The sequence below is a fragment of the Malus sylvestris genome, chromosome 6 (assembly GCF_916048215.2).
Source record: "Malus sylvestris chromosome 6, drMalSylv7.2, whole genome shotgun sequence".
NCBI lineage: Eukaryota > Viridiplantae > Streptophyta > Magnoliopsida > Rosales > Rosaceae > Malus > Malus sylvestris.
The window spans coordinates 5,638,922-5,652,082 of record NC_062265.1 but is presented as its reverse complement, the minus strand read 5'-3'; the positions used below and the strand labels follow the sequence as shown (position 1 = coordinate 5,652,082).

General features: G+C 34.8%; 1 protein-coding gene and 1 long non-coding RNA gene across 5 annotated transcripts; one reads left to right on the top strand and one right to left on the bottom strand.

Moving 5' to 3' along the window:
• Positions 1-5,948: 5,948 nt before the first annotated feature.
• LOC126626606 (ATP synthase subunit delta', mitochondrial) lies at positions 5,949-8,025 on the bottom strand. Its single transcript, XM_050295977.1, has 2 exons — positions 7,660-8,025; positions 5,949-6,476 (listed from the first exon to the last, which is right to left on the bottom strand). Exons 1-2 carry the CDS (start codon positions 7,915-7,917, stop codon positions 6,132-6,134), a joined length of 603 nt encoding a protein of 200 aa, XP_050151934.1. The 5' UTR covers positions 7,918-8,025; the 3' UTR covers positions 5,949-6,131.
• Positions 8,026-10,923: 2,898 nt separating this feature from the next.
• LOC126626610 (uncharacterized) lies at positions 10,924-13,068 on the top strand. Of its 4 annotated transcripts, XR_007624738.1 has the most exons (6): positions 10,924-11,092; positions 11,216-11,274; positions 11,388-11,424; positions 11,507-11,585; positions 12,458-12,716; positions 12,899-13,068. It is a non-coding gene; the product is annotated as an uncharacterized LOC126626610 (long non-coding RNA). The 4 variants fall into 4 exon arrangements; XR_007624735.1 differs by lacking the exon at positions 11,388-11,424 and having other exon boundaries at positions 11,566-11,585; XR_007624736.1 differs by lacking the exon at positions 11,388-11,424.
• The last annotated feature ends 93 nt before the right edge of the window (positions 13,069-13,161 follow it).

Sequence of the window (13,161 nt, the reverse complement as noted above, 5' to 3'; positions counted from 1 at the left end):
AGGACAATCATGTCAACACGGCCTATGTGCTCTACGCTATGCATATGAGGGTAAAGTCGACTTTTCGACTTCTTCATAATTCATTGGGTGAAATTATTAAGAGCAGCAAGTGTTTGTTTATGAAAATATGTTGGGCGTTTACATGACAGTATGAATTTGAACCTCATCAGTGACTAATTTAATATTTAATTTAACAAAATTTATCATTTGACAAAAAAAGAATTATTAAGAGAAACTCCATCCCACTAGCCTCTTATCCTACGATCTAGTAATATTTATCTTCATTTGTAAATAAAAGGTTTTAAGTTTGATTCTTGTCAAACATAAATTTGAATCATATTATTGATATCCTATTATAAAGCATGAGCCCATTTCCCCATCCCTTATTATATATAATTTTGTTTGTTCAATAAAAAAAAAAGAAAAAAACTTTACCCCACTTAGGCAATAATTATCCCATCAATTAGACAAAGGCAATTACTACCTTAATGAATAATAATTAACAATAACATTTAGACCAGGTAATTTTTTACACGATCCGTTAACACAACACAAATGATACGAAAATAACGAGTTTTGGATCAACACGATAACTTATCGGGTCGTTATCGAGTTACACAATAAGAATCCGTTAATAATGGGTTCTTAACAGGTTTATACGAGAGTAACACGCGAGTAACCTGTTTCGACATGATAAAGAAAATGTTATTTTGATGATTTTAATTGAATCCATATCCTTTTTGTGAGAGTTCCGAGGATCCATTCCTCGTACATTACGTAGTCAAAATCATTTAAATATTTTTATTTAAAATTAAATATAAATAATACCTAACAAAAACTGACTACACGATTTACGATAAACGAACACAATTTACGAATCCGCACGATCCTCACCAAAAAGATTTGAAGAGAATCCTGTTGGATTTTAATTTTTTAAACTTACTAAAAAAACTTACTATAAAATACAATAGATAAGTGGATATGTATATATTGTTTATTAATTATTAATTTTAAAAATTTAAGTTTTATTTATTTATTTATTTTTATAGAATACTATAGGAGATTTAAAAATTATAAAACACATTAAAAATAAAAATATCAAGTAATTTAAAAATACCAAACACATTAAAAAAATTAATTAATTTATAAGTGCGAAAAATGTGAAAAAAAACTTGCAAATGCTTGTAATCACATCCTCTACGCTTTGAGGATTGTTACATTGTCGTTTAAATTTTTAAAACCATACAAACCCTCATGAATAGTATTTTTAAAGGAGTTCAAAATAAATAAAATTCATAATCATTAATGTATAAATCTGAAAAATGTGAAAGCATATATAAACACTCATGATTGCATCCTCTACACTTAGACGATGGTTACATGGTCGTTTGGATTTTTAAAACCCTCCCAATCTCATGAATAGTGTTTTTTATTTGAGTGCAAAATTAATAAAATTAATAATAATTATTGTAGACGTGTGAAAAATGTAAAAAAAATAAATACAATAACTCGTAATGACAAACTTTACAACTTTTGTCACAGCCCGTCCCGAATTATTTTATTGATGGCGTGAAATGACTAAATTGCCCTTGGACGTCGAGTACGTTATATAGTGTTGTGGTTTGAGTTTGGGTTATAGACTAATCTAGTTAGTTCCTAAGTTTTTGGAACTTAAAGTTAGTGGGTTTAGTTGTTGTTAGTAACCCAAAACAGGACCGACCACACACATACTTACTCATACCCATACCCAACCCCGTTGACTCTTTTTTCTCTCCCCCTCTCGAGTTTCTTCCATTGTCTGTACAATATGTATGGACAAACCTCACCAAACAATTTCTTCACGGATCGAGGTTTTGGAGGCCATATTCGTGTTCCTGGTGAGCTCAGGAACTCATCCATACCCTTAGTTGAATGTGAATCCTTAAAAAACTTGAGAACCCAGGAACGCTGATCGTGGGTACTGTTCATGCACTCGTGATAACGGCATTTTCTTCAAGTTTTAAGGTTCTAGGAAGCTTTAGGATGTCTTCACGAAGCTCGGGGAGTAATTTTGAAGCGTTTTGGACATTGGGAATCTTGGGTTTGGTGAGTTGCAGGAGTGATCGGAATATCAAAGGATTTTCCAGCAACTTCATGTTGGCTTTAGGACTTTTGAGTGGTAAGAACTTGTTCCTTTTGTCCCAAGCTTCATTTCGGTTTAAGTTTCATGAGTTTTGGTTGAGAATTGAAGAATATATGAAATTTAAAATTTTCCCAGTTTCCGACAATCGCAGTGGTGACCGACGCCGGACTCTAGCGAACCAAGGAAGAAGGAGGAGAATATTGACGGAATATTCTAACGCCGTCAGGTAACTTTAATGGCATATACTTATATTTAATGGAATATTCCCTACGTCATTAGGGAATCTGTTTGGTGTGCCAGACACGTGCTTGCGCGTGAGCAGCGCGTCTGGCCGTGCCTTGGCAGGTGCGTGAGGGCGCGTGGGTGCTCGAAATTTTTTTCTAAAAATATGGGAATGTTCCTGAGGTTGAGTAGGTCATAGTGGTATATTCAAATACCCCATTTGAGCAATGTATGAGAAGTTATTTCCTAGTTTTGTATATGTGCTTTAAATAACGCTTATTTAGTTATTTCGCATATAGGTGAAACCTATCCGGAGGACGAGTGCCATCAATCGAGACTTGGAGGATACGACCCTTCGACATACCAGTGAGTGGGCTTTTGGTTTTCCGTATATACACTTATATGCTTGAGATTTTCCCAGAAAATGAATTTGAATAATTATACGTTTTGAAATACCATGCAAAGTATCTGCGTATTTTATTTATGCATTAGTAGTTGCATATATTTATGATTGGTGATGCGGACGCACAAGTAAGTGCCAGGTAAGTTCATGAATTAAAGATATGAGATTGCTTCAATTATGTGAGATACGATGTGATGTATTGAGAGCTCATAAACCTGCACCCTGGTGTTAGTGCTCCCGCCTAGAGTTAGGGCATAATCATTCACGTGATGTTCACCTTCCGCACCATATGCTCACCTTGGATCCAAGTAGGTTCACATGCTTATCCTACAGACCACATTAGGTGGTTCCTACTCGTAGGTGACCCGCGATCATTCGCACAACCTTCATGTGATCGTAGCACTAGAGCATATTTATTTTACACCTACTCTTGTCGTACATACCACTTTAGGTGGTTCCGACTTGTGTGCAGGATTTGATATGATTAAGATTGGTTATGAGCTATATACGCAGCCGCGCAGGTGACATTAGGTGGATCCGGCTGATATGATATCTGGCATTGATACATTTTAACTGAATTATTTGTGGCATTTTATTGAGATACTTTGGCATGGTATATTTCTAAGGATTTTGTCCTGAGCATGATTTCTGATATAGCATATATTATATTTTCTAGGAAATTATACAGGTTTTACAGCAAGAGGTTAAAACTTTTGAGAAATGAAATGATTTTGAAAAACTTTGTTTTTGCCCACTCACACTTTATGTTTTGCGCCCTTCCAGGTTTTAGGTAGAAGTGCTTTGGTGGCTCACGGAGATTTCGACGGTGGTTTTGACAGAACATCTCAAATGTAGGATCACTTTTAGGTGTAGTATAATTAGTACTTGTCCAGTTAGACTGCACTTAGGCTATTTATGCTCTGATTGTATATTTCACACTTAATCTCGCACTTGCACCTTATCTTATTTAGTACTCTAGTTGAATTGGTTTTTGTTGATTCACATTTCCTTATATCTTTATTGCTTCCGTACTGTGCACATGGCTACGTTACCTTCACGTGATGGCTAGCATGCCTCCATTCTGGTCAGGGTGTGTCAACTTTCGTGAAGGGATCAACTTCGAAATTTGACACCAAAATCCATAAACCTTTGATTTAAATTTAACCATCCATTGTCGTTTACACTTTATTCTACTCACCAAATTTCATTTTTGAAAAATGGTCTTTTAGCAGATGTAGAAAAATGAAAGGTTCGGATTGTTGGTATGACATTCCTATATTTACGGTTAACTAAAACATGAGTTGATGTTATATAGTTTCTACAGACTTTATAAACTTTGAGCTATATTTTCACTAATGGTAAAACTCTGAACGTAATATCAATAATCCGAACCGTTCATCTTTCTGCATCCTCTAAGAGATCATGTTTTCAAAAAAGAAAATCCGAAAAAAAAAATTTGGTGAAAAGAATGGAGTGCAAATATAAACAACAATCAACGGTTAAATTCAGATCTATAGCTTATGGATTATGGAAAATCTTAGTGAAAACATCATCAATATAACTCTTGAAGATAATATATTAGCCAAAGTTGCAATATCATTTCTCTTGGTGATTGATGAAAATTGAAGGTTTTATTTTAAAAAACATGCAAGGTTCCTCAACCTTGAAACACAACTCTCTTCATTTTGCATATATTTGAACATTTGTATTTTGTAGTATGCACTAATGTTTTTTCACTAGCCTCTTATTTTGGGGTATGTAAACTTGAAAGACAAATGTTTTTTTTTATATTTTATTTTATTTTTTTATAATGTTTTGAAGTAATATTTATGTGACAATGTGATATGTATATACTAATTTAGTATTATGTTTTGGGTCAAATTAAGTTTTTCATTTTCATTATTTGTTGATTTAAGTATATTTTTCTTAACAAGTAACGGGTTTGGTTATATTACCTGATAATATTAACAGGTTGAGTCATATTACACGTTTATTTTAACGGATGTTACACGAGACGACCCGTTAAGTTATCGGGTATGACATAAAAACGAAACAAAGATGAAAAACATGGCACAAATGTCAAATCTAAGTACATTTCCACCCGTAAAATAAATTATCTCAAAGCTATTAAAACATATTATACAAACAAAAAAAAAAAAAAAAAATTTCACTTTCTTCTTCCTTTTTCCCTTTGCCCTTTTCTTTCTTTCTTTCCTTCACCTTCTCGAGGCCTCTCCCCCTCCTTATCTTTCCTTCCAGCTTCTCGAGACCTCTCCCCCGTCTATTTTTCTTTCTTCATATAGTAAGTGAAAGCTTTGAACATTGGAAGACCAACAACAATGGCTATGCTCTGAAAAAAATAAAATAAATTTAAGGTAACAAACATTTTGCCCATCAAGTTTGGATATAATTGTAACTTCATATGACATTTTTAAAACATTTTAATTTCATACGTCTAAAAAATCAGTTTCAATATAACGGAGTTGAGCAAGTACAATTAAATAGTTTAATTGTTTATGGCTATGATTAATTAATAAGTTAATTAATCGAATGAATAGGTTTGTATTAGACGTTGAGTTAGTATTGAGCTTTAAGGCCCAATGATATTCGAACTGTTAAGCCCATTAACTTAAGTTTTATAACAACTTAAAACTCAAAGGCCACAAAAGCTCAATGGCTTTACACAGCCGGTCATAGAGAGGGTAAAGATTTTTCTCTCTTAACTCTCTCCTTTCTCTCTAGTAGGCCGGCCACCATAGGAGAGGATAGTAGCATCTTCCTTTCCCTTGGTCACTCATCTCGCCAACATGGGAGAGGATACCATCATCTTCCTCTCCCTTGGTCACTCATCTCTTCTTCCCATCTCACATCAACATCTCTCTTTGATGTGGAGATATTAGAGGATCCCTATTTTGAGAAATTGGAGATTCCTATTCAACCATCCAAATTAAAGAAGCGAAAGGTCCAAATGAGCAAAGGAATGAAGACCCTGAACAGCCTTTGCAAATGCAAAGAGGATCTACAAAGGTATTATGGATTCTCAACTCTCTTGTAAATTTGAGTTGAGCCTTGGTTTACCACACCACTAGACTTTGAATTCCATGATTAATATTTGTTTTTTAATACATATGAACATACTTCCGCTTTTTAATTGTTAATATTTCTATGTATATTACTCGAATGATATTTGGTTTTCCTAAATTTATACTTCAATAATCCATGGTCCTTAAATCTTTATTTATCTGAAAATGGAGAAAATTGTACCCCCAAAAAGGAAATTAACGGACAAAATTGTGCTGAGCAGATTACTGCTTAAGGAATGGAGAAAAAAAGAAAGAAAGAAAATGCATGGTGGAAAGAAGAAAATGCATGGGAAATGATTGATTAGCCAGTTATGGCAGAGTTGAGAGCACTATGAACATCAACTCCAATCTGAGCCTCAGCTTTCTCCAAATCAGTGGTAGCAGAAGAAAGCTTCTGGGTGAACTCCGCAAGCCCCTTTTGTACTAAGCTTGCGTCAATCTGGTCAATCGGCACTGCCTCCACAGCCACTATATCAGCAACAGAATTTGCATGAATGAAAGCAAACCCGCTGCTCACAAAATACTTTGTCACGTCGCTGCCTTCATGCACCAATAGGACCCCGGGCTTGAGCTCCGCGATCGTTGGAACATGGCCTGGCAAAACACCCATTTGCCCAGTTGTTGCTGGTACCATGACCATGTCAACCTGACACACATTCTTCAGCTTGTTAATAAATTGTGGTTGGAATCCAATAAAACAACCATCAATGTAGTTAAGCAGCTAGCTATCTGAAAGTTTGAACATTATAAGTTAGCCAGTGAATATATCACGAATACTATATGTTCACCAAGGCGAAACCAATAAACTAGAAACAAATCGAGTGTCAAGCTGCATTTTCAAATGTAAGTTCAGCCCAGACGAGTTTCGAACCCTAGCTATGCAGCTATGCCGGCCGAGTTTCAAACCCTAGCTAGTCACACAGATAGATATGAGAGGAAAGATTGCCATGAAGGAGGACCTGCTACTTCCAATTGAACGGGGTGAAGCATGCATAATGATTGTATATGTTCCTGATGCCTCTCAAACAAAGCATACTGATTGTATATATTATGTTTTCTTCTTTTGGGTTGTCACACGATTGCTGTATTCATTTGGACCAAAAAAAAAAGAAAAAGAATACCGCAATCGTGTGACAACCCAAAAGAAGAAAACATAATACTAATATAATATCTGAATCATTTGACAAACTAAATCAAAATAATATCCAGATATGATAAAACTGCATGTATGTAGTGAAGTGAACCAATAAAAAAACCAAATGAATCCATGAGAATTAAGGCAAAATCCCACAACATAAAATAATCATAATTGGAACGTGAGAAGCAGATGAATAAGTATCTGCTTCATGAAGAAATTGAAGGATTTCTTGGAAATCCTACAAGATTTATTCGTTTTTTTTTTCTCTTACAGATGGTTAGAACTTCATCTGGGTTCGAATCGTAGTGACAGGTTCACTAGAGATTAGAAATTGTGGAAGAAATAACAAGATGTTTCTTTTGTCCCTTCTAGGCATCGGCAATAAAGAAATAGTTAATATACTCAAGATAATTACATATTTACAAAATACCGTCTCACTTCATCATATTTCATCATATTCATGATGTAATATGGTTCCGAATGCAGATAAAAACAATAAATGTACAAATCATAATAAAAATAAGGAAGTAAACAATCCAAATATGAGAAGATACAAACAATAAAGCAAAAAAAAAAAAAAAAAACCAAAACTTAAGTGGGAAATCACGTATTAAAAAACATGAAGGGTTAAGAAAAACAAAGCAAATGTTAAATCCAAAAGAACAGGCAATGGGGAGAAACGCAGACCGACCTCTTTGCCGGAGAGCTGGGAGGAATAAGGGAGGACGAAGTTGACGGTGAGTTTGGAAGGGAGGGAAGAAGGGGTGGGAGGGCGAGGTTCCATGTACGTTGATGGAGTGTGGGGTGGCTCCATGGTTGGACTCACTTTCTTCCATGCTTCCACGAAGGCTGAGTCCTTGTTGCTATTCGCTGGGACCTCCGTGCACATGGCTCGGACACTCGGTGGCCGACTGGATCGACCCAAGAGACGTGATGCTTGCCGGAACATGGTGCTTGCGTGCTGCCTTTCCGGGTTTCTTGTGTTAACCAAGGAATTCAGAACAAATTGAAAATGTTGAAAAAAGGCCTAGTCCCTTTTCCTAATGATTTTCCTCATTTTTATAGGACTCTGATCTGAAAAGTGAGTGGATTTTGGTGAAGTTGAGTGGATTTTGGTGAAGTTGTTACAGACTTTTGAGTTTTTTTGAAAAGAAAAAAAAATGCTTTTCATGCTTATTGGTTAATTTGAGTTTAAATTTAGTATTCATCTTCATTTGTAAGTGAGAGGTCTTAGGTTCAATTATCGCCAAATATGACTTTGAACTATATTATTGCTAGCCCAATGTTAGGCTAAGCCTAGCCATTCCCTTTTAGTATAAATGATAACGTTTGTTAAAAAAAGAACTCATCGAGCTTTTTTTTTAATAAAAAAATTGGAGTGCACAATAATTTTTTATGGAGCGTCAATAATAGCATATAAAAATAATGCATATCACTTTAACTTCTCTAAGTGTCAGATTCAAGCCACTTAGGGGTGGTTTGGTATTGCTGTGCTTTAAAAAAAAACTGCTATGAGAATAAGCGGCTGTGCTGTGAGAATAAGCGGCTGTGAAATAAAGCAGCAAAGTGTTTGGTAAACTTTTTTGTAAAAATGCTTTTAGAAAAAAAAGCTGTATGATAGTGCTTGGTAAACTTTTATGTAAAACAGTTGTAACTGTGTGAAATGATCAAAAAAGGTATAATACTCTAAAAATCTCTTTCCAATTTTATTTCAGCCATTAGAAAGTCCAACTCTACACCTTCACTCATATGAACTTCGGCTATCTATATAAACATAAGGTTTACAGCTAACATTAGTTATGGAAAAAGTAATTGTCAAAAGTATTGAAGCAAGAATTATGAAGGATGAAGCAAGAATTATGAAGGCTGAAACAATAAAATTCAAGCATTCCCCAGAAGAAACAAATGTAAATTGCATCTGGGTTCTTCTTCAAATTACAGAATTTACGAAATGCTGGCACATTCAAAGAATCACAAAAGCAAAGTGCTAAAGAGAAAACCTCAGCGCCAGTCTTGGCAGCCTTCTCAACCGCTCCAACGAGCTGACCAATTGGAATTGGTCCAGTTGAATTGGCCCCAACTTTCCCATACAGCTCCTGGTTCGGAATTTCAGACAGCACAGCCTTGGTGCAGAGACTTCTCGTTGGTTTGGCAACTGATAGTCCAAATCTTTGAAACCCATGTTGCAATTTTTGCTTTGAGTTTAGTAAAAGTGAGTGGTTAGGTCGATTGGGCGGTAAAATTGATCTAGGTATTTGAGAAATTCTCATAGGAACATTTGGGGAGAAACCTGGAGAAACCATACCCTCATTGTTTTTCCCGACACCCATACCCTCATCCTTTTGCTCTTCCCACCCCTCTTTCCCGTCAATCTCCCATCCCCAAATTGAAAAATCCAAACAAATTAATAACAAATTTTTACAAGAGAAGCTTACCAAAGGAACCTGGAGAAACCTGGAGAAGGAGAGAATGAGAGAGATCGCTGGTTTTTGGAACGAGAGGACGAGAGAGTGGTTTACGGTGCAGTTTGGGAGGTACGCGAGAGCTCTGAAGGCGAGAGCGGAGGGTAATTGAAAGTTTCATTAAACGTAACACTGTTCATCCGTGTTTTCAAAATAAGCTGTTTTTGGAAGCTGATATTTGCAGCTTCAGGTCTTCTTCACGTTTTGGGCTTTTTTTCACCCCTAACTTTGAAATAAAGCTGTTTTTCAAAGTTTACCAAACAACAAAAATTCTCATAGTTTTTTTTCATCCCATCTTTTTTATTAAGGAAAACTAATGAAAAGGGCTTGAAAACTTTGAGTTTTAATGATAAGGACAAAATAAAGGGTAAAGTGAATAGTACCAGGATTGACTTTTTAGTGTAAAAATGTGGTTTTTCGTTAAAGTGAACAGTACCGGATGCTTTTCGTTAAAGTTCCCTTTTTATTAAGCACCTCAATCCCAAACTGCACCTTAGTACTACAGTCTAATGGTCTATCTCTTTACTTGTAAATGAGAGGTCTTAGATTTGATTCTTACCAAAAACGAATATGAACCACATTATTGCTGGCCCATTGTGAGACTTAGCCTACTCCCCCACCCCCTTAGGTAAATAATATCGTTTGTTAAAAAAAAAAATGTCGGATTCAAGAACTTTTCCTTAAATAGGCGATGTAAAAAAACTTATAATTTATTTCTTAAATAGAAAGTGATAAATTGCCTTAATAGTTAAAACTCTCCCCCACTTTCCTTTGTGTACAATATCGCTTGTACACAAAAAATGGTGCTTTACTGCAACAATGGTGGAAAGTAATTACATTTATGCATCATGACGCGGGTTTGATCCTCACCGACTCTGATCCTCTTAATAATTAACTGTCTGACCCACTAACGATATTGTTCTACTAAAAAAAAAAAATCACATATCCATCGTCCACAACCACAAATTCTACTAATACAAAGTCAATATAAAAAGATTTCTTTTATCAATAATATACTAAGATTGTTTTAGCAGCTGTTATTGACACTCTAAAAAAAGTCCTCAGACACTTCTCCTAAGCATATTTTTTTTTTCTTCATATATTTCTACATGGCTATAGTGCAACATGACTTTTGTAGAGTACCAATAATATATTTTTTATTACAAACGGTATTCTACGTTAATAGGAAGTTTAAATCTAAGATTTGGTGGGTTAAAAACAAAAAAAAAAGGCTAATCACTAAGGCAATTCACTACTTGCGGGGTGACAAGGTTAACAATATTATACATATACTAAAACCCAGTTTCCTGTCACTGTTTTGCAATGTTAATGAACAGTAAAATGTCGAAAATGCCATTATTTTCTTCTCTGTTCTCCGTTGTTTTTCGTCCTTGGCACAGTAATTTACTTATTTGTCCACGCTGCCCACGTGTCGATCATCGTCGACTGCTCCGCTTCCACTACATCTAGAATCTTCCTTCCTTTTCCAGCCCTCCATTTGCTTCTGGAATCTCTCTATTTCTCTCTCTCACAAACCAGGAACCTAAACATCTCTTCTCTCAAAATCGACGAACCACAACACGATCTCGCTCAAAACCTGCGAACCACAACACGAATCCAACTGCCTCTTCTTTCCTCTCCACTTCCACCACAACATTTTCGGTAAGCTCTAAAACATTTTTATGAGTGTTAATTTCTGAATTCATGTCTAAACTTCATTTGGAATTTGGTTGTTTCCTCAATTTCATCATCAACTCCTTCTCACAAATTTCATGTTCGTGTAAGTCATTTCAAACGGATTTCAAGCTGGCCTGCGGAGATTTGATTCAAATTTGTGGATTTGGGTAAGAAATTAAGAACCCCTAATCTTTTCTTACGGTTTTAAATGCCACATCATCACAATGATCCATCTAAAATCGCATTTTATATGATTCATTTTGCTGATTTTATTTTCTAGGATTTGAGTTTTTATCTCCTGATTATTTTTTGTGGAGGTATTAATTTTCCTTTTTGACTGGAAATTTAAGGGTTTTAAGTATAATGCTATCAAATTAATTCTATTTTTCTAATTTTCAGATTTTGGTGCAAAGCACGAAGTGCTAATATACTGATCCTGGGATTTTTTGTCTTTGTAGGATTTTGGTCTTTGAAATGGGTATGTGTTGTTTTTAACATTTCGGTTCTCACGTATTCTGGTCTTTGATTTCAGTTGTCTGCCTCTTTGTAAAAATAGTTGTAGTTTTCTGAGAAGGTTGGGACTTTAGTTATATTTTCTGTGTAATCTCAATTGAGTTTAAGACTCTCAAAACAATGGAAAACAGATAAGAATGATTAAATTTTTGTATCCGAATCGAGGAATTGTTTGCAACACTAAATCATCATACTGTTCTTCATATTTTGGAAACAGATTTTTATTTTTTGGTTTTATTATTATTATTATTTTTGTTGTTGTTATTAGTATGAATTTTGTTTGATGGGAGGCTGGTTGAGTGTGGAAAAGATTGTATGGGTCCTCTGTATTTGAAGGAAGATTTTCATAAAATTCCAGTATTTTTTTGCAAGTAAGTACTTTTGTGTGTTTGAGCACTGTACTATTGTTTCTTGCCATTTCCATTCTTATTTTTGTGTTATTTGAGGCTAAGCTATACATATTTCTTAATAACGTACTACCAATTATGTTTCCATAATCTTAATGACTTGCAAAGATTTGTGTTGCAATTACTCTGTGAACTTTAGTATTGTATAATATTTCAATCAGTTGAATATATTTTCAAATTTTAGTATCAGATTCTTTTGGGGATGTGAGCAATCTATATAAATCCTTTGTTTCCCTTTTAGATTGTGAAAGAAAAGGGGATACTGGAACTTTCGTGACCTTTGATAATCAATACATTTTGGAAAGCAGTTTTTTCTGTTTCTTATTACTTGATGTGGAAGTGGTACTCGTATCAAGATTTTTTACCATAATGTTTAGCTTCATAGTTGTGCATATTTCAGTTGATCCTCTCTTTTGCTCATCTTCTGCAGAAATGGATGAGTTTGGGAAATGGGTTGTCCGAATCCAAAGCTAAAGACTTGAAAAGAAGGAGATTTGAGTAGTTGGAGCGTTTCCCAAAAGTTTGATTCACGAAATTCAGTATCTTACTAGCTTATTCATGAAAACGTTCTTATGAAATGTTATTACTGCTTCTGAGTAAGCCTTTGTTTGGAGCAGGTTGGAAAGGCTCGAGGTGTTGTGGTGTCAATAGAATTGTGCTTTTCCCCAAAGTTTCAGATGCTTTGAAAGGTTTTACTCTTACTCTCTTGCTTTTGTTCAACTGTTTTGCAGTGTGATTTGAGTTTTTGGATGGCTTTTCTGGATTGTTCTTAATTTTATATTTTCTGTTTGCATTTGATTTGGTTCTATGGAGCTAATATGTAAATTATTAGGGTTTATTGGTAATTTTACTGAATTTGGCAATAATGCAGAAAAGGGTATGAAGCAATCGCAGAATGCAACAACCGCCGCCAATTGGAAGGGTTCTTTGTTTCTGGACTCTAGCTTTACTTTTGCTTTAACTTTCAAATCATCAAATAAGCTTACGTAGAGACATGAGTTCAGCCTGAAAAGAAATATCCTAATATTGATTTTGGTTTAATTTTTGTTTCCTTATTCTTTTTATTTTTTTTATTAATTTTCTGAACAATTTTATTTATTAGTTTTAAGTCCTAATTCACACAATCAACCAACA

Bases quoted from the DNA above. Each gene is read 5' to 3' on its own strand.
- LOC126626606 (XM_050295977.1), bottom strand. From the start codon at position 7,917: ATGTTCCGGCAAGCATCACGTCTCTTGGGTCGATCCAGTCGGCCACCG. The intron at 6,477-7,659 runs GTCGGTCTGCGT...AATGTGTGTCAG, and splicing joins CCCAGCTCTCCGGCAAAGAG to GTTGACATGGTCATGGTACC.